A 20,388-nucleotide genomic window follows, 5' to 3' on the forward strand; every position below is an offset into this window, starting at 1 on the left:
CGTCATTCCTGAGAAAAACAGGAAAGGAGGTTTTTAAAAACATCGCCTTAAAAACAGAGGTTGTGTTATGAAATGTTATTTCTTGGGATATCAGACAGGACAGTGCTCACGGCTGCTCGGGCTCCCCGAGGACAAGAGCCTCACAGGCAATCTCAGAGGGGACCGAGAATGGCCCAAGTTATCTCCCAAAGGAGGACAGAGTTTGAATAAAGAAACGGGGCGGCAGAGCTGCGATCTGCAGATTCTTTTGGCTGCACATCCGAGTTAAAGGTGCAGGCAGGTTGCACTGCTCACCTCGCAGAGCTCAGCAGATGTTTTCCCCTTCCTCTCTAGGAATGGTGTGGTCCTGAGAATGGTGAGGTGGGAGGTCAGCCCTGAACCTTTCTGGGATAAAGCACAGCAGCAAGTTGTGTCTTAGAAATTGTGTGTAGGCTTCACGGTTGATAATCTATATTTTCTTCTCAAATATATCTGGAATTGAGGCTTTTCTGACTGACTGTGTGAGGGGGACAACGTCCGTAGTAAATTCTTCACTTTGGTCTTCTGGCCTTCCGCGAGGTTCCACCAACCTGCAGGGGACCACATCTCCCAAACTCGGTTAAAAAATGCAAAGTGACACGCTAGAAACATCACAGAGAAGGAGAATTATCTCATTCATGTACAAAGAAGGGGTAGCATGGGACACATCTATAGATCTTCTCCTTTCCATATGGGAGGGAGGTGGCATATATTTCCTATACAACAATAGGATGTATGCTGCCTAACAGGTACCAGATGGGTGTTTAAATAACCTTCAGCTGCAACATGTCATGCTGTTATCTCATTATCCCTTACAACTTAAATGGGTTCAAGCTGGGCCCGGACATGGATGAGATGTCTAATAGCGGTGCTGAGGCTGACACTGATGGCAATTTCCTCGAACAGCTGTCTGGAAGCTCCAAGTGGAGCACAGACCCCGCACACGCAGCGTGCCGTCTTGTTGCCAGTTGTGCTGCGCTGATGAGCACCTTGCTCTGGCCGGCTCAGCACCCTCCTGTGCCCCCCAAAACCAAAACTGCCCTCCTGTCCTGTGCTGCCACCAGCCCCCATCGGCGTGGGGCTGGGGCGGTCAGCCAGCAGCCAGTCATCGTGAATCAGCCGCCCCAGGCTGAGGGAACTGGAAATTTGTGGCTGAGAAGAATTTTCCAAACGCTTTTGGTGTGTAATGGGCGGTTTGGGGTGTCCGTGACCTGTGGTGATGGTGGGTGGTGGGAGTGGGAGGGGGGGGAGGCGAGGGTGTGGGAGAGGTAAAGACATGGGGAATTACAAAATGGGGGAAAGTGAGGATCTGGGGAGCAGTGGGGTGGGCTGGAGGACGTGGGGTGTTTGCAGCGGGTAGGCAGGGGTGGGATAGGGGAGGTGGTGGGCAGGGTGTGTTGTAAAGGGAGAGACAAGGGATGCAGAGGTGGAGTGCTGAAGGCCAAGGATGAGGAGAAGAAAGTCGCAGGAGAGAGCTTTGCCTGCCCTTTCTCTGCTTTCCGTATGTTGAAATTTTCTGTCACCCGCCCACGGTTTGATTTGTGCGTTGTTGGTTTAAAGGCAGCGCTCCCGGGGCTGACTGTGAGCTTGCAGCCCTGTGGCGGAGAGCCGAGGGAGTTTGGGATACGGCTGGTTAGCAGTATCAGTACCTGGGGAGCCAGGAAAAAACGTCTTCAGCCATGGTTCAGGGTGATAGGGATCGGGGTTGCAGCCCTGCCTGGTGTCCTTGGAGTGCAAGAGGTTTCCAGATAAGAGTTGTAGGGTCGAGGAAGCAATGCTTTTCCAGAAAAAGTCTGTGTTTTTGTTGGAAGATGTGTATATTCTCTATATTTCCAAGGTTCTCTATATTTTCCTCCATGAAAGAGGTTTGGTAACGTGACCGCTGGTTTACACAAGGTGCTGGGCTGGCAACAGGTTCTCATTGGAAGAGAAGAAATGGAAATTCTCTTTTCCCAGCATTCATTTTAATCTCTACCTAAGCACCTCTCTTTCCACATGCTCCTCTCCCTGCCGTCTGACCCTAGCTAGACGCTCTCTAATGCTCAGAATTTTTCTGAGGAGACTTTGATTTATTTTTACTTTTTTTTTTTTTTTCCTGTATGTGTGGTTTGGGTTTGTTTTCTTTCCCTTCTTCAGTTTCAGCATCATCTTCCAAGTGTTCCTCATCCTGAACACAGAGACGAGGCAGCGACAGGAAAAGGCTGTCGCTCTGACGTACTTTGGGACCTCTGAAGGAGGGGATTGCGGTGGGCTTTATCCAAATACAGAGCCTGGCTAAGCTCTGAGGACGGCACTAACGCTGCGGGAAGGCTCTGACTCACTGGAATGCGTTCGTTGGCCTTTCTATAACGTGATGGTTATAGAAATAACACCAGGCACCAAAACCTACATTAACGATGAGCAAACACTGTCTAATCCTGGCAACACCCCGGGAGTCAAGAGACTGTCATCCTCCCCTCGTAGGTAGGGAAATTGAGGTTTGCAGACAATGGAAGTTCTTCTTAATGGGACCGTTTATAGCTGGAAAGCTTATAGCGAAGGGATTAGCAGCTCTGCTCTCTCTTTGATATCTTTGCTCAAGAGCTTGAGCTGTGATTTGCCTTGAGCAGGTTTAAAAATCCCTGTCTGGGACACAAAATCAGAGTTCCTCATGTCAGTGTGCACTGCTGGGGGTGGTTGGTCGGACAAGGAAAGGTAAGGAGGAGTTTGGGACGTGGGTGAAGGGGAAACCTCATGCACATGTCCAAAAACCTCTGCCCGTGTGAAATAATTCCTTTGTCTGAACCCCTGTGAAGTTCTGATGTACTTGTAGGGTTTGTTTTTTTCTTCTGGATGCAGTCTCTAGAGAGCATAGCTGGGAGGTTCTTCCCTACAAAAGGAAAGGATTTCCCATCTGGATGCCCAACCTGAAAGTCCTTTTGCCTGAGCCTATGTTGCGGTCGGAGAGCAGCCTCAGCGCGTTGTACAAGCAGAACAAAAAACTAGCCCTGGGGGCATTGCAGCAGCACCAACCCCGAGCAAGGTGCAGCAGCTGAGGGGGCAGCGAGGTTTATCAATGCTCCTGATGCTGCTAGGCCACGGTGAATGCTGACAGTCTGCAGAGGGGAGAAAAAAAAAAAGGGGGATTTTTTAATCTGATACCAGGTGGTTTTCAGCAGGTGGAGCTAGCCAGGTGGTGTGATCTGGTGGGGACAGGAGTGAAGGGAAGAGGAAAGGTGGGACAGGAGCAAAAGGAGGAGGAAAGGTCTTCAAAGCCAGGCTTGATCTACAGCACTGGTGTGGGTGAGCGAAGCTGCTGCCTTGCCTCCTGTGGGAACTCCCCTGAAAGGTAATGTTTTATGGGTAGGTGCAGGGTGGCAAGCTGGCAGAGCGCCCCTCTGCTCCTTAAAGCTCTGCTCCTTAAAGGCTGGCAGCTGTTGCTGAGGTGCCTGTCTGACTTCCAGTTGTATTCACCCCCTCCAGCAACGAGGAAGGAGAGGGATGGAGAAGGGCTCTCGGGACAAGCACAGGGAGGTGTCTGAGTGCCCAGCACCCAGCCTGGCTCTGCTCCTCCTCACCCCACAGGTGCCCGTGAGGGAGAAGGGATGGTGGGGCAGCACTGTGGTTTTGGGAGGACAGAAATTTCTGCTCACCTGAGCAGGAGATGCCAGGACTGCTGTAGTGACAGGGTATGAGAACGGGGTTTTTAAATCTGTAGCTGGGCAATCTTAAGAGGCGTTTGTTCCTAAAATGGATTTTTGTGGCATCGACACGCTCCAGGCTCTTCTGTTTTGGTGGCAGGAGTGAAGAGGTTAAGACACAGTTTGGAGAAAACCTTTGTAAAGAGTATAAGTACCTGAGCTGCAAGGACAATGGGGCTCAGGGTGTTTTGTGAGCTGGTTTGAGTGTCTCTGGTTGCAGGGCAGGAGGATACAGTAGCTCCAGGGCTGACGGTGTCACCCAAAGCCAGGCGCACAACACCGCAGCCACAGAAGGACCATGCAAATCCTCCTGGGCTGAGGGAAGCAAAGCAGGAGGAGGGGGCCGGTGTGCCACCAGCCTCACCTCGTCACCCATTGCTGCCCAGAGCTGGCCCAGCTCCTCCCTGGTTGCATCTGGGCTTTGATTTCAGGGGCTGTGTTGTGCAAGATCGAGACTGAATAATGGGTGAATTTGAAATGACAGAGCCAGTGGACGGGCTATCAGGTTGCACTGCGTGCTGCTGGTTAGTCTCTGTTTTGACTTGTAAGCTCCTGGTGCAGACATCACGTCACCTGTGGTTCAGTGACCAGGTCTGGGAACTGTGCTGTGACCCCGAGGGTCTGGCCACGGAGGTGTCACCCAGCTCCGAGCAGCACAGAAGTCACCTTAGCTGTGCTGTGAGTTCCTCATCGGTGGGGTGGGGATGCTGTGAGGCTGGGTTTGCCCATCTCAGTCCCATATTTAGTTATTTTTAATTGAGATCAGAATCTGAAACTGGAGACTGTTCCTGCTTGGCTTGCAGTGGGTTCCAGTCTGGGACTAGGATCTGCTTTCTGGTTTTGTTCTCCAGGCTGGCTTGGAAGCAGCTGGAGCGGAGTGGTTCTCGTCTGAGCCCGTCTGTGCAGCAATAGTTCGCACTAAGAGAGCAAGAAATAATAGGGAAACTCTACCCCCTCTCTTAAAACTTGATTTCTATTGCGAATAATAACGTAGGGATGAAAACTGTGTGAAAGGGATGAAGTCTAAACTTGACTAAGTAAGAAAACACTGCACTCAACGTGGCGGGGGAGGATCGCTACGGGAAGAGGATTATAGGGCGTAAGTAATGCGGCGCCCTCTGGTCACAAGCTCTCTGATGTGGCGAGTGGCTTGTATCTCATCCAACGTACATAAGGTGGTGGAGCTATTAACCAGGCATCCCTGTCCAAAGCTTTCAGACCCTTAGGTGAAAGAGGGTCTGAAAGCGTTCAGGAGGCTTTGGGCTGGACTCAAATCAGAGGCTGTGTTTGGCTTGGGGTTTGCAAAACTAAACACTCTCCTCCTTCGCCCATCTCCTGTGGAAGAGCAGTAAATACAGGCCACTAAAATTAGTCCTGCAAAGCAGCTATTCCAACTGGCGCCTCTGTTTTTCCTGCTCCTTTGGTTCATGCTTGGGTAAAGACCTCTGTCTCGTTTTAACCTGGCTTTGAAGGACATGTAGATCCACCAGGAGGTAGCCATGTGCTGCTGTAACTGTACCCCAATTTGTTCTGACAGGCAGAGCCTGGCTGCCCTTGGAGGTTTCCGAGCTGGGCTGGTGCTTACTGGCTGCTCACGGGGCATGAGGAGGCTGTTTGCCAATGTCAGGGAGGGATCTGAAAAGGTTCGGTTCTTTTTCCGGGAGAAACGTGGTCTAACAGGGAGGAGAACGGACTCTGCTATGAATAGATGATTGCAGGCAGGGCCTCAGTTTCCAGCTATTGTTAAAATGCGTGTGAGAGCTGGGAGCCTTGCGGCTGGCAGTGAGCTGGAGCGAGATGAAAACAGCACGGACACGCTTGACAAAGAACAGTGTTTGGGCTATGCTAGCAGCAGAGGAGACTGCTGGGGGATACAGAAAGGCCGTGGAGGAACAGAGATGAGCAAGGCAGATCTGCTGCCGGATGGCTGCGGGGTGAGTGTCCCAGGCTTGTCTTCTGCCAGAACATAGCTGGAATTCCTTCAGTTTGGAAGTAGCCCCTCCAGAGTACTAAATAACTTGGTGCGGAGTCATCCTAGCCCCTCCTCAGTGAGGACTTGTGGCATTTAAAAGAAAAACGAGCTCTTAGGAGGCTGAAGGACGGTCGGAGTGTAGTGAGTTGGGAGTCATGTGCTGGTCATCTGCTTGCTTCAGCGTTGGAGGGAAATAAGAAAGTATGACTGGGATAATCAAAAGCACGGAGGAATCTCCTTTGAAGAGAGATGAAAGTGAATGGAACTGTGATAAAGCTGAGTAAGAGGTAATTTCACAGATATGTATCAAAGGAGGAGTACGCTAGACAAAGCTGAGCAAGAACTGCCATTCTTCCTAACCCCCAGCGTGCCTCTGTGACATGAACAAGAGGGAAGGCAGATCCTATAAAAAGATTATTATCATCATCTTAACTTAAACTGCGTTTTATTACAGAACTCGTTGTCCGTAATGAATTCACTGTCCATTGTCAGCCAGGTAATTTAATTTTAGCAGTTTGGGAAAACGACTCGACACATATAATTATCAAGCATTACCGTCAGCTATGACAACAACAACTTGGGAAGGGGAATTAAACCTCGTGATTCAGAGCTTAAATTAATCCCCAACCTTTGAAGGGCACCAGGGTGTGTATGGGGCCAGCGAGCCCCAGTCCATTGCTCTTTACCCCTGGTAGGTCGTGGAAATGGTGGTGGACCTGAGGCTGGTGCGGCTGGGCAGTTCCCTGCTCCTGTTGAGGAGAAGCAGCCCCCTTCTACCAGCAAGCATCCTACAAAACCCTTTTAATCACCCGAGTCCCTTTTTGGGGCAGCTCTAGCCCTGAAAACGTGGCCTCAGCATCCTGCAGCCCCCATCTCTTCCCACCTGGTCCAGCTTCTCCCTTGTTAATGGGTGAGCTTGTTCGGTTTTGGCCAAGCCGGTGGCACTGTCAACAGAAATGTGCCGTGCTAGGCAGATGCCTTCTGCTGCGCTGTAAATATTTGTAATGAGAACCTCTCTCTCCTCATGGAGGGCTGCGTAAAGTAGTCATGGTTGCATAAACACAGCGTGAAGCAGATTTCTGGAGCGCACGTCATGGACACGGGAATATGGCCTGCGAGTCAGGAGAGCCATCAAGGCACCGGACCTGTCAGGTTGCTGGAGGCCTGCTGATGGATCGTTCAATGGGGAAGAAGTCGTAGGATGGTTTATCTAAGTGTTGTTGCCCATGATGTTACCTGGATGTTGCCTGTGGGAGGTTATCTGGTCCTACATCCCCTTCTCTTTCCTTGCTGTGGGTTTAGAAAACATGCCCTGACTGCTTCTAAATTCCAGCTCAGTGGATGCCGCGCTGCACAGGGCATGTAGTCCCTGCTCTGACGTCCAGGAAGGGGCCTGTGAGCTTCCTTCCCTTCTCCTTATCTGCTGCTCTGCCACCTTGGGACGTGACTCTGCGAGCGATCCTGGTGCTGTGAGCAGGAGGGCAGCTGGGATGAGAGCTTCCAGGCAGTGGGGGCTGGGAACAACACAGCTAAATTGCTCCCTGCTTTCCAGGCTGATCGCGGGGAGGGTGTTCTTAGCATTGGGGGGGGTTTACTTATTAATAATGTCAGCACCAGGGCCTGGGCCACCTTTCTCCTGGCTGCTGAGGTGCAGTTGCTGCAGTCGCCGCTGCCCACGTAGGCCCAAATGACACGTTGTGCATTGGTAAAGGAAAGGGAAAGTTGTAAAATGCACTTGGAGCATTGCTTATGGGCTGACAAGTGACTTCATCCGAACTGTGAAAAACCTCAAACCTCCAAGAAGTGTTCCCTGGAGGCCGAGCCAGGCACAGGGCCCCAGTTTGGGGCTGTTTACGGGGGGAACAACCCATCCTGCTAACAAGGCACCAGAGCAGCCTGATTTCACCTCAGGCAAGGTAACCGAGCTCCTGGGTGGGGGGATGAGACGAGGGCAGGAAGGGGAAGTGCAATTTTTTGGTTGATTTAAGCTCTTCACGGTGTCTGCCACATAATTCTCGGTGACTAAGCTCGGAAAGCATGGCTGAGGTGAGCTGAGGAGCTGGCGGCGGCGGGGATGTGCTCGGGGCGGTTCGTGCGGGCCTGCTGAGGAAGGAGGACAAGCGCCTCGCTCCAAGAAGTGCGAGCCTCCAGGAGATCAGCGTGTGTGATAAAGGGGTTTAGAAAACATGACCTATGAGGAGGGGTGGGAAGAATTAGCCCTGTTTAGTCTAGGGGCGATGGAGGGGACAGAGAGGACTTGGGGTTTTGAAAATAAGCGCTGTGTTTTGGAAAGGTTTGCAGTCGGTGAAGCTCGGTGGCAGGCCGTGAAGGGAGGCTCTCCGTGGAGCTGCTCTCACCAGGACGGTGTCACTGCTCCGCTGGTTTCGGGAGAGTTGAGGACACACTGACCCTTCCCTTCCCCTTGTGCTACCTTTGTGTCACTGCAGCAGCCTGAAAATGCCTTTTTAAGACCTGTTTTCAACAGAAGGCTTCAAAATGGGTGAGTTCTGCTGTTCTTCCTGGGTTTCAGAGAGGGTTAGTCTGGAAATGAGAGGTTCCCACTTACCTCAGATAGGTCCCCGACATTGAGGTGGGCACAGGCTGGACTCCTGAGAGCGAGCAGAGCCCCGCGGGGCAGCCCAGCAGGTCACAGTGTGCTCAGGCCCCGGAGAAAGGCCACCTCAGGTTGTTTTCTCCTTCAAGCTCCTCTTCAATGTCAGGCCTCTGCAAGGCTGAAACGTGGGCCCACATCTGCGCTCTGTCCTGGCCGTGTTAGGCAGCCAGAGCTCTCACAGCTGTAAAACGTGCCCCGAAACACGGCATGTGGAGGCAGGACCGTGCAGCATCCCTACCTTCGCTCTTGCTCAAGAGCATCCCAGCAGGGCATCTGTAATTGTTTTGTATGTTTGCAAATGCTTGCTTCAAGTTTCGGGAACGCTTCCTGATTTTGGAATTTTTGGCAACAGGATTTATTTCTCTTCTCTCCCCAGCCTGGCTGGGAAACCCCCTCTTTTTGGCCAATAACTTAAGTGTTTTTTTTGCATGCTGTTTACAGCTGGTAGGATCCGGTTCTGGGGAAAAGAAACGCGTCGTGAGTTGCTGCAGTGTGAAGCAAGAGAGAAGCTGGCTTTCCGTGCCCTGTCCCCTGTCGCCCACCGTCTCCCCATGGCAGCAGTGGCAGGTGCAGCTCTGCAAGAAGCCAGCCTTTGGGCCAGCTGGGTAAAAGGGAGAAAAAAGCAGGGAAAGGAGAGGAGCTTCCCTCCCAGCTGGGCTGCATCCCTGTGCGCCCTGCAGCCCAGCCAAGGAATTCTTTCCTCTAAGAGAAAGCTCAGGCGTGAATCCATGTGAAGCTCAGACCAAGAAAAAGTAGTCTGCCTCCCACATGCTCGCAGCCTGACAGCCTCTTTTCCAGCAGGCACCTCCCTGGGGCAGGAGCGGGGCTGGGAGCAGGGCAGCAGACCCGTGGCGTTTGGGAGCGGATGGAGCCTGAGAGAGAAGCGGGGAGGACATGCCACTGCCTCGTGCACTTGGCCTTGGCAAGGAGGAACAGCAGCTGCCTCTGCCGTGCCAGGGACCCTGAGCCACTGCACCCCTTCCCCAGGCCCCTCTGCTGCTGCCGGCATCTGGTCTTCTCAAGCACGATGCACAATTTGGGAGAGTCCCATCACACATTCTTGTGCCTGAGGCCTCCCAGGCAACTCCTGCCAGTACAGCTGTGGGGAAAATGCTTTAAAAAGCAACAGACAAAATCTCTTCCTTTGCAGGAAGGCTGAAGCAGTTTCGGGAGATGCTCATGCTGCTGGTTTTGCTCCTGAGTTACTTTGCGGTGTCTTCTCCTGTCCCACACACCCCAAAGAGCAGCGCAGACCCCAGGGGACAGGGAGCTGCACGTGGGGCAAGGGCATTTCACTGCCAGCCAGGGCAGAAGGTGCGGCATGGGCAGGGCCCAACCGCGTCACCCTGGCTTCATGCAGGCTGAGCAGGGAGCGCAGGTGGAGCGCCTTTCTGGTTGATAAATAGCCGAAACAACTCATGCCTTTACTTGAAAACGTGGCTGTGTTTGAGCCGGAGCAGCGCTGCCTGCCGTGGGTCACTGGGTTCCCCGGGGCTGGCGCCTGCCTGCCTGCTCCTGGGCTTTGTGCTGGGAGAAGTGGGAAAGGAGGCACCTGCGCTGGCAGCAGCCTCCAGTCAAGCTGGGAATGTGGCTGAGCACCACCTGCAGCCCTGGGCAGTGGCAAAATCCCAGCTGTGCTCAGGGAAGGGCTCTGCACCATGTCCAGCAGCAGGTAGGAGCACCCTGGGGCCGTGCTGCTCCCTGCCTGTCTCTGCGCTGCAGCAAAAGCCTCCTCCTTTCCCCACAGCTCCTGGGGTCGCTCTAACCCGGCCACTAAATCTTCAACCCTTTCAAAGCCTGGCCCTGATTCTTATTAATAATTTCTCCAAAGAACACTGTGTTTTTGCTAGCAGGGGTGGTTTGGGGTGGGTGTTTTCCTGAGCTGAGACCTTGTGCCCTAAAGGCTTTAGGGCACGGCTCATGTTGTGAAGCCGTGCTGCCCTTAGGACATGGTTTATGTTCAGACGATGGCTCTGTCCTAGCAGGATGCGATCCGTGTAGGAGGATCAGCACGCTGACAGTAACAGCCTGCTTCCTCCTGAATCCGTGGGGTGGCTGAACTTGTTCCTGGCAGCCAGTGTTGCCCCATGCCAGGAAGGTACCGCCCTGCAGAGGCTGTGTCCTGCAGTGCAGGACCCCAAAACGTGAGGCTGGGATCCCAGGAGCACCCCGTCTGCCTTCAAAGGTGGCTTCTGCCCCTCGTCCCTATCTACAGGGGTGCTGTGCCCTCCGCACCGGGCTTCAGCTCTGTGGGAAGGAGGCTGAAATGCAAAAACCCATGGAAGAAAGAACTTTCTTTGCCTGCTGAAGGTTTGTACACCATGGATCCCACCCCGCACATCCAGCACGTGTGTCTGGGTCTGCTCCAGGGGCTTACACCTAAACAAACCGCGTTTCTTGATCACTTCATGTAATTTATATTGATGCGAGTTGCTGGTGTAAATTGGCCAGGACTTCCTGCCAGTGCTTGAATAACACCGCAGAGAAAGTCCGTCCGTCTGTCTGTCTCCAGCTGCCAGGAGAAGTCCTGGCTTGTCCGCAGGTGGTACCGAGCTCGTGTGTTCCTGCTGTTCAGCAGGGCGTGCTGCTGCCTCGGGAGGGGAAGGCACAAGAAGGGGTTCTGTGGGATGCCCGTGGGCTCAGCTGGCAAACCCAGAGCGGGTCCCTGCAGGGTGTGAGGGGTCGGCGAGGGGCCCAGCTGCCTGCCCCAGCTCCAGGCTCCCGGAAGAAGGCTCACCCCTGTGGCAGGGCTGGTCTGTGCCTCGCATCGCCCAGCCCTTGGGCACCGAGGTCCCCCCCGCTGTGGGGCTGCACCGAGGGGAAGTGGAGGCGAGCGGTTTGCACCCGGCATTGCCATCGGCTGCTCGCGCTTGGCAAAGGCAGAGGAAACATTCCTAATGCTCAGCTTAGAGGGAGACGTGCGTGGGCTTGGATGCGGCCCTGCGGTGACACAGGGCCTGGGCTCAGGGTGAGCACCCGGCTCTGACTGCAGGGTTTGGATCCCCCTGTCTGTTTTGGGGTCCCTCACAGCCCTGGGAAGCAGCCAGCCAGAGCCATTCCCTGCCTGGCCACCGAGCACCGCGCCGTGCCGGGACTTTGTTCCATTGCCTCCTCATCTCTGGGGTTCTGGTGACAGGCTGTGAGTGCCTCCCGTCAAAGCTGGGCGTTTGGGGTGTTCAGGGGCTCTCTGCATGCTCACAACGTCGTGGGGCTGAGCCGGTGCGTGGCAACGGGTGGCACGGCACCTTTGGGTCCGTGGCATCACCCCACACCCGCTCCGCAGAGCAGCCACGGCGAGGGGCATCCAGAGGTGGATGCAAAGAGGTGGCAGATCTCTGCACCAAGAGAGGGGGCTCCTGCTGTCCGTCCTGCCCTGAGCCCCCCCAGAGAGCAGAGAGGGGGCTGCCACCAGCATCCCACCGCTGGGGACAAACCTGTCCTCATGCAGCAGGGAGGGCAGGGGGGGAGCAGCACCTGAGCTTGGTCCTGATTCCTCTTGGACCAAAGCTTGCTCAATGGGTAGTTAAAAGGTTAAAAAGCACAAAAGAACAAGAGCGGACCTAGAAGCAGCAGTGCTTTGGTAGATTCTTTTGATAGATACCAGCCATCCTACTCTGCTTGTTGGTTTTCTGGGCTTTTTTTTTTTTTTTTTTTAATGTGGCTGGAAACAACTTTTCTGTTCTAAAACATCAGTTAATGAAAAAACCCACTGACATCCTCAAAGCACTCATTTTCCGCTCAACCTCTGGAAGTTTCCATGTGCCTGACACGCGTCTTTTCGCGTGTTTAAAGGAACCGAGCCCCGGATGCAGCCCTCCCACCCCCCCCCAGGCTGGGGGAGCCCCTCTGTGCCCCACGCTGCGGGCTGGGGAAGGAGGAGTTAAAGGCTCGCAGCGGAGCAGCAGCCGAGCTGCGACCCCTCCGTGCAGGCTTATAGATCCTGCTCTTTCTTTAGCCGGCCGGGCAAAGGCAGCTCCGAATTCAGGTGCCGCTTTCTAGACCGGGGATAACGTCGTAGCTGGCTCCCCTGCTTCACCTTGCTGGAGAAATCCCAAGCCTTGCTGTCCCCGGGGCCGGGAGACTTGGTCTGTGTTTCCTTCTGCTCTTTGGGGCTTTGGGGTTTTGTTCGTGCTTGGTGGCTTCGGGAGCATCCCAGTGCCCTTTTGGGACAAGGGACGGCTCTGTCCCCTGTCCCTTGGCAGGTGGCAGCGGAGGGGAGGGCTGGCTGCCTCTGCCGGGGAGTGCTCAGCCCATGCTGGGCGGGACTGGGAGCACTGGGAGCGCTGCCACGGAGGGGTGGCTGCGGGATCGGAGGGGTGGCTGCGGGATCCAGGACGGAGGGAGCGCGGCAGCACAGGCTGGGTGCAGCCGAGGTAGGTGCCTTCCTTCTCCCCACCTCCTCCTCCCTCCCAGGGCTGCTGATGGGCGAGGGATGCTCTTTGCAGCTCCAGACACAAACGGGAGGCGAGCAGGGTCTGGGGGGCCGTGGCGGGGTGTTTTAGGGCTGGCTGCTGCTTGCTGTGCACCCCAAGAAGCCGAGGGAGCCGTGTCCCAGCTCGGGACATCCCTGGGGGGGCACGAGAAGCACAGAGCAGGGCGAGCGGCTTGCTCTCCTGCCCACCCCTGGTTTTCGCTCGCTGTTTGCTTCTGCCCAGCCCGAAGGGGCTGTGGGCTTGCACCGAGAGAGCGGCCGTGCTGACACACCGCTGTCCCTGCCCCTGCAGAGCCCTCGCAGCCCAGGCAGGAGCTCGGCGGGCTGGAAGCGCTGCAGACGGCCGGGCAGCTCTGATCCTTCTCCCACGATGATGGAGAACAAAGTGTTCCTGTCATTTGCGTTCTACGGCACGGTCCTGATTGTAAAAATGTACGTCGTTGCCATCATTACGGGGCAAGTGAGACTCAGAAAGAAGGTATGTTCCAGTTTCCTTTCCCTTCTTCCCCTGTTCTGCTTTTCCCTCGGGTTTCTGTTTGGGTTCTCTGCAAGCCCTTTCTTCTTTTAATCCTGGAAAGGCCGACACAAAGTTTTGCAGAAGCAAGCTGGGTTTCCTTTGACTTGAGTTGAAAGCAAAACATGTTTTATAGCTGCAGCAGATAAATATCTCGCTTCTCTTTGGCTCTTTTTGTTTGTTTCTACCATCTGTAGCTTGATGTTTATCATTTCTGAATCCTAATCTAAATAGCAATTTCAGATTTAAAATGCCATGCAGGTGAACTGCTTCTGGAAGGAGGCTCTGTTTACAGTTAATTTGCTCTGTCTGGAAGAACAGGAGAAAAAAATGGTTTGAGCACAAATCGTTGAAATGCCAGAAGAAACGATTGCGATGGAGCAGAAACCTTTCGTGCTTTCAGAGGCTGAATCGAGCAGAAAGCTTTTGTGCTTTCGGAGGCTGAATCGCTTCTTGGGCGCTCCAGGAGAGTGAAAAGTCGTGGCAAAAAAAAAACAATAGTGAGAGGAAATGATTCTTGGACACGGGGAGAAAAGGAGCAGGAGCTTGACTGCCTGCAGCCTGGTGGGAACTTGTGGCAAAACTCCGCTGTCTGTAAAAATAACTTTAAAAATATTTGAGAAGTTTCCGACAGCATCAGAGGAGTGCGAGGGAGATATTTCTGCTCTCAGGCAAAACGCAAAGATGGACACTCCTGTGCTGCGGCATCATCGTAGCTAATGATTTGGCTTTCCCCCGAGTTTGTGAGCGATGCTGCAGCCCCGGGACAGCCTGGGCTTGTAACACGACTGAAAGAAACGCCAGGGTCCCTTTCGGGCTGCAAAGCGAAGCTGTCGCGTGTAAACAGGTCCCTGCCGAGCAGCTTCTGAGCATAGGTGGGGAGCTTGCATTAATCATTTCTATTTGTGAGCCTATCGATGACGGATCCAATTCCCCCAGGGCTTGTTTCAGTCACAGAGCATCAGTGCCCAAAAGCCAGCCAGGGAATTTTCTGTCTCGGTAGGGCAAACCGATCTGTCATTCCCGGTTATCTTTTGGACGCTGCTTTTGCTGTCTGCAAGCGCTGTGCCAGGAGTGATCTCATTCACTGGTTGGCAAAGGCTCTTCCAAATGGATTTCACGGAGAGAAGTGGGCTGGGGCCAGGCCAGCACGGGACCCCCAGGAGCTTGGAGCCCCGACTTGGGATCTGCCCGGCGGGCAGTGGGGTTTTTCAGGGGAAACCCATTGGGACGAGTGGGGCTTAACCCCCAGGGTCGTGCACGTGGAGGCGTCTGCCCTTGTGTTTGTGAAGGGTGGTGAGAAACTGGAGCTTGGAGATCTCCTTGGTCTTGAGGGCTGGGGGTAAAAAGCCCACCTGTAGGGTTCCAGGAAGCGTTGTACGCTCTCCGAAAAGGGACTGGGACAGATTGGGGTGGAAACTCCCAGCTCCATTTGGGGCCTCCTGCGATAAACGGGATGGATCGGCCGCACCTCCTTGGCGTCCAGGCAAGGTGCTGACCCCTCCTCAGCCCTGGCTGCTGCCCAGGGTGGGCTGGGGGACCCATGGTGAGCTGAGGATGGGGGCCTGGCAGGGATCTGCACAGCCGAGGGCACCCAAATGATCTCCAGCGTGCCCCGAGGTGCAGCACAGGAGGCCCCGAGTGAGCACTGACTGTGCTCCTCCCGTCTGGCTTGGCTGATTTAATGATTTTTTAACCTCGCCATTTAAAATTTGCACGGAAATCCAAACAAAACACCTAAATGAAGCCCCCGCATTGGAGACGTGTCCCCTGACAGCCCCCCCGGGGGACTTTCTCTTGCAGGCCTTCGCCAACCCCGAGGACGCGCTGCGCAACGGGGGGCTGCAGTACTACCGCCAGGACCCCGACGTGGAGCGCTGCCGCAGGCAAGTACCGGGGCCGGCATCGCTCCCTGGTGGGGCTGGAAAGCTAAAAGGGTCATTAATTAAGTAATTACCCAGATGGGTGGAATGCCTGCAGGTCCAAGGCAGGCCCTGTACACCAGGGCAGCTTAATCTTTAATGGGAGCCTGGTGTGTGCTACAGCGAGGAGAAGTGGAAGGGTGTGCATTTGGGGCCAGCAGACACCACAAAACCCCAGTGCTCAGAGCCCTGCTGGCCCCTGGGGGCTTGTCCCGTGCCCACAGCCAGGGGGTCCTCGTGCCCTGCTCCGACACGACCCCGATATAAGCGTGGCTGCTCCCAGCGCCGGGTGCTGCCCTGCTTGGAGACCTGGCACGGGGCCGGGCACAGTGGCAATAACTTCTCCCTCCCCAGTTAGGCAGCCCCACACCTTCCCCCTGCCCTGTGGGGCTCACCCAGAGGAAAACCCCAGGTGATGCAGCCCCGGGCTTGCCTTGGCTCCCCAGGGGAAGGTGCCTGGGTGCTGGACCTGATGCCACGCAGGCTGGTTATGCACAGGAGGGCTGGAGCTGTGCCCGGCCCCGCTGAGCCCCAGCTGCCAGCATGGCACTGGGGGGGCTCTGCTGCCCCCATCGCCCCCGCCTGCTGGGTTGGCTTTGCAAAACATCCCGTACCACCCAGTCCCCGGGCTGCCAAGGGTTAGGAGGAGGAGACAGTGAGCTGTTCGCTTGCTAGGGAAAAGAAAATAATAGTAGCGATGTTAATCATAACCCTTTTTTTGGTTAGTCAGAAAAAAAAACAGGCTTCCATAAAAAATTAATAACCGGAGCTGGAGGAGCAGCCTGGGGAAGTCTGGGGCTTGAACTGTGCAGTGAGCACAAGCCAGGTCTGACCTTACAAATCCTTTTGCAGCCCCGGGGGAGCCAAATTAAACCCGAGGCCTCTGTCCCCATTAGGGTGCAGCAGGGCGCTCGGCCCTGGTGCTGTGCTGGGGGCTGCGGGGGTTGCGCGGAGCAAGTGAGGTTTCCCCCTTGCCTCGCCTGGAGGCCCCTGGCTGTGCCTCAGCCCTGGAAGGACAATTTGCTTTTTTTTTTTTTTTTTTAACTTTCTCCTCCCTGTTTTTCGCCGGTCCTTCCAGCCCCGCCACAGCTCTGCCGGGCTGGGTTGCTTGGGACTGGTTTGGATGTGGCAGGGACGAGCAGCCACAAGGAGAAACCCGTGCACAGCACCCACAGAACCACAGTGGGGCCGAGGGACTCATTTCAGTGCCTCCTCCAGGCCAGTTCCTCCCTGCTGTCCCCAAACCACGCGGAGAGCTGCTGGAATGGGCTGTCCAGCGGGCTCCTTGCTACGTCCATCCCTCCTTGCCGGGGGACAGAGCGGGCAGAGCCCTTGTGCTGCTGCCACCTGCGGGGCTCACGGGGTGCTGGAAGCCCTGGATAAAGCTCTCCTGGGCACAGCAGCCTGGGCATTGCCCTCGTGCTGTAGCAAAGCTGGGGCCGGAAACAGCTCAGGTTTTGGCAGACCTTGTCCTGAGGGGCTTGGTATGTTCTAGGCGCAGAGACCAGGGCGGACACCAGGACACCTCCCCTGCTATGAGCTGCCTCCAGGGGCAGGAGAGGGGCTTCATAACACAGCCCCTCTTCTGTTTGCAGTCAGCCTCCAGCCAGGCTCATCGCAGCCGCGTCCGCGCCAATGAGCCGGGACTGAGCAGCCTAAAACCTCACGGCCACTTCTCAGCTTGCGCAGAGTAGCAAATGTGTCTTGGCTTTTGCTTCAGAGAAGAAACTATTGAAGACTTTCTCTGGGCTTTGCGGACATTTGAACGTGCTGGGGCACAGGAGTCAGGAAGGGGACGGGGTTTGGCCCCATGGCCATCCACGGACCACCCTTGGGCCATGGCTTTCTCTGCAGCCCCAACACGCCGCGGTTCCACGGGCACGGGGCGTGGGGCGAACGTGCCACGAGTCCTCCAGTCCTGGGACATATGGCCGCCTGCAAACCACCCGCTTGTTGAGCAACTCGGCCACATTTGGGGCCGTGCCGCGCTGGCCCCTCGCCAGCTCCCAGCGTTTCGCAGCTGTGTGTGGGGTCTTTGGCTTTGTTTGTTTATAACTCCAGCCCTCGAGCTGTCATCCACCGCGGCAAAGGTGTCCCAGGCACAGAGGGCAGCTCGCCGATGGTTTTGGGAGCGCGGCATCCCCTCCAGAGGGATGCCAGGTGCAAAATCCTGCCGTGTGCGTGTGTAAGGGGGGGGTCTGAGCCTTTTGGGGGCTGCATCCACCCCATCAGCGGGCTGGGTGGGCTGGGACACAGCAGGGAAACCCGGTGGGAAGGAACAACCTTATCTCCCTTTCCAGGGCGCACCGCAATGACATGGAGAACATCTTCCCCTTCCTCTTCCTCGGAGCCATCTACTCCCTGCTGGAGCCCAGCCCCGCGGTAGCCAGGCTCCACTTCTTTGTCTTCTGCGCGGGGCGCATGGTGCACACCGTGGCTTACCTCCTGCGGCTCAAGGCGCCCACGCGCTCCGTGGCCTACGGCGTGGCGCAGCTGCCCTGCTTCTCCATGGCTCTGCAGATCCTCCTCGCCGCCGCCCCGTATTGGTAACGCCCAACAAGACCGGCCACCCAAACCCCCCCTCGTCCTGCTCTCTGCAGCTGCGTCGGCACAAAGACGGCCCCGGCTGGAGCGGGTTGGGGTGCGGGGGTGCGTGCGGGGTTGCTGCTGGCGCTGCGGGGACGTGCGATGTGGCCACAGCGAGGTGCCCGTGTCTGCGGTGGAAAACGGGCAGGGGAGTCCCCAGGGAGAAGGGGAGGGGCTGCTGAGCAGGCTTCCCTCACTCCTGCGCACGTCCTGTCCTCGAGGAAGGGGTTTCACCGAAGGAAAACAGGTTTTCTGGCTAACTGACCCAGCCTGGGGTGGGGAAGATGTGCCCTTTCTCCTCAGTCACTGACACCCCATGAATCAGGAGGGAAAAGCCACAACGGTCCCACGGCTCAACAGAAACTCTTGTTTGGCAGACGTGGGTGCTGGCAGAGGGAGGGAGTAAAGCGAACACCGTCCTGGTGCCAGGAGCGCTGCAGAGCCAGCGCAGCGGGGGCGAGCGCAGCCCCCTGCAGCCCCTCTCGTGAGCAGGGGCGGCTGCTCTGGGCTTTGGGTCTCGGCCCCATCACAGGATGCACCGGGGACGTGCCCAAAACAGCCGGCAGGAATTGCCTGCCCTGCAGGAGCTGCACCCTCGCACACATCTGCATCCGCACGCTGGTGTCTGGAAAGGCTCCTGGGGCTGCGGGGTAAATTTGTTCTCTTCCGCTTGCAGCCTTTCCCTGGCTGCAGGGCAGCCCGTTGCTATTTGGGGAACGTGCCGTGGCTGCTCTGGGGTTGTTTTCTTTCAGCTGTCCCCTGCCGTCCACCGCTGCCGTGCACAGCACAGATCAGCTGGTGTTGGCAGAAAGCTCTGGAAACGAGCGGAGCGGCTTTGAACACGCGCCCAAAGCCGTGCCCCCGGCGGGAGGAGGGTGCTGCTGCTCCGCGGCGCTGCACGAAGGTGCGGTGGTGGAGCGGAGGGGTTGGGACCAGAGCCCTGCAGGAGGACAAGCCCTGCAGGAGGACAAGCCCTGCAGGACAAGCCCTCTGCTGCCACGCAGCTGTCCCCGAGCACCAAGGGGCAGCGGGTGATGGGGCACCCCTTTGGAGGACAGAGCAGGAGGGAGGAAGCCCCTGCTGCTCAGGACCTGGTCTGAGGGCAACGCAGGGCTTTGCTAACATCACAGGGAGAAGGCAGAATGAGCAGAAAATAAACTCCCTTTCCACCTGTCCTGAGCACAAAAGCTCTTCCCTTAGCTACGCTCTCCACTTGGGTGCTCTTAGCGAGAGCTCATGGAGCACAGGGGGCAAGGGCAGCTCAGGCTCTGAGCCCCGACCCAATTTGGGGAGCAGCCCCCGTGCCAGCCACTCCCAGCCCCAGCAGAGACGTGGCTTTAAGCTGAGCAGTTCGGGGAGGCCTCAGCACGTTGCTCTTGGCCACATCTCGCTCACACAGCCCCGGCTCAGCAGATGGCTGGATAATTCCCCTTTTAACAAGCCTTTGCTGTCTCACACGGTGCACAAGGTCTCAAGCCCCCTGTACGTTCCTCTGCTGCCGCATATGCGTCCTGGTGGCAGGAAGCAAATATTCCCAATAAAAACAAATCATTATGCTCTGATACATCCTTCCTTCGGGAGCAGCCGGTGCAGCTGGGCAGCAGCTGGGCCCAGCCCCAGCAGTGCCCCCGGGCTCCTGGAGAGATGAGGACCCCCTCTTCCAGGCCGACCTGCCCTGCAGAGGAATTTTTTTTCCAGGTGGGCATCGTTTGTGCTGATCCTTTAAATTTAGCAGAGCTGGGGCTTATGAAGCAGCTGTGCTTGGTTGTCCTGCCTGGAGCAGCAGGCTGCTGTAAGGTTCGGTGTGCCTCCCAGCTCCTCTCCATCCCTGCTCCCAATGGGAGATGCTTTTTCCAAGCAAGTTTTCTCTGTACCCTGCTTGTATTTCTTCCCCATGGAGCCAAGCTGGTGCTTAAATCCCGGAGGGTTGGAGATGTGCAGGTAAGATGTAGTTGCTTTCCATTCTGTCCTTGTGCCTTATAAAGGAGCCACCTGTGTTTTCTGAGCTCAGCAGCCCCCTCCTTTTGCTGTAACTTGCTAGGAAGCAAAACCCTCACCTCCCTGGCTCCCTCCTGTTTTCTTAAGCTGTCGGTGTTTGGGAGGCGCTGCCCGCCCTGTGTCTGCGCTAGGTGGCTGGGATGGACAAAATGGTTCCCCTTGGCAGGCGCTTCTTTCCCTCTGCTTTTTGTTTTCAAGTGAGAAAAGTGGTGGCTTTGTGAGGTGGACTCCATCCAGTACACGTTGCTGTGTTTTGGGATGTAGCTGGATTGAGACTCGGGATGGGAAGGAAGAAGCGGGGCTGCAGGAACCCCAGCCCCCAGAGCTACGAGTTCTTCCGGCCTCCTCTGAGCTGCCGTTCTGGTGCCTGGGGCTGGTGCCCTGCGCGGGGAAGCTGAGGTTATGTGCAGAGCTCTGCTTGCTTGCTTTTTTTTATTAAAAAAATAATAAACCCTGCTGTACTGGCTGTAGGGAAAAAAAGCTTGGGAACGTGAACTCTCCTGGCTCCAAGAAAACAAACAGAAAAAGCCCACAAGGCAAACTTCAGAGAGGCCCAGCCATCACGCTTGTTTTGAAACGCTGGAGGTGGGTGGGGGACCGGACAGAGCCCGGCTGGTCCCTGCACGGCCGGGACTGGGACCAGCACCGTGTC

General features: G+C 56.0%; 1 protein-coding gene and 1 long non-coding RNA gene across 5 annotated transcripts; both read left to right on the forward strand.

The window, feature by feature from the left end:
• The first annotated feature begins 881 nt into the window (after positions 1 to 881).
• PTGES (prostaglandin E synthase) lies at positions 882 to 20,188 on the forward strand. Of its 4 annotated transcripts, none has more exons than XM_080562345.1 (4): positions 882 to 1,197; positions 13,009 to 13,194; positions 15,034 to 15,116; positions 17,453 to 20,188. In XM_080562345.1, the coding sequence occupies exons 1-4, from the start codon at positions 1,000 to 1,002 to the stop codon at positions 17,700 to 17,702; spliced, it is 717 nt and encodes a 238-aa protein (XP_080418471.1). In that variant the 5' UTR covers positions 882 to 999; the 3' UTR covers positions 17,703 to 20,188. The 4 variants fall into 4 exon arrangements, with proteins under 4 accessions (XP_080418471.1, XP_080418473.1, XP_080418472.1 ...); XM_080562347.1 differs by lacking the exon at positions 882 to 1,197 and adding an exon at positions 3,196 to 3,346; XM_080562346.1 differs by lacking the exon at positions 882 to 1,197 and adding an exon at positions 12,231 to 12,369.
• On the forward strand, positions 5,639 to 12,041 carry LOC308180509. Its single transcript, XR_013940980.1, has 3 exons — positions 5,639 to 8,170; positions 8,726 to 8,851; positions 9,435 to 12,041. It is a non-coding gene; the product is annotated as an uncharacterized lncRNA (long non-coding RNA).
• Positions 20,189 to 20,388: the final 200 nt, after the last annotated feature.

This window comes from Anser brachyrhynchus (assembly GCF_964034855.1).
Source record: "Anser brachyrhynchus genome assembly, chromosome: 19".
Taxonomy (NCBI): Eukaryota; Metazoa; Chordata; class Aves; order Anseriformes; family Anatidae; genus Anser; species Anser brachyrhynchus.

Excerpts from the sequence above, each read along its gene's own strand:
- PTGES (XM_080562345.1), top strand. The coding sequence starts at position 1,000 with ATGAGCACCTTGCTCTGGCCGGCTCAGCACCCTCCTGTGCCCCCCAAA. Across the intron at positions 13,195-15,033 it reads AAGTGAGACTCAGAAAGAAG|GCCTTCGCCAACCCCGAGGA; the intron begins GTATGTTCCAGT and ends TTTCTCTTGCAG. Across the intron at positions 15,117-17,452 it reads GACGTGGAGCGCTGCCGCAG|GGCGCACCGCAATGACATGG; the intron begins GCAAGTACCGGG and ends CTCCCTTTCCAG.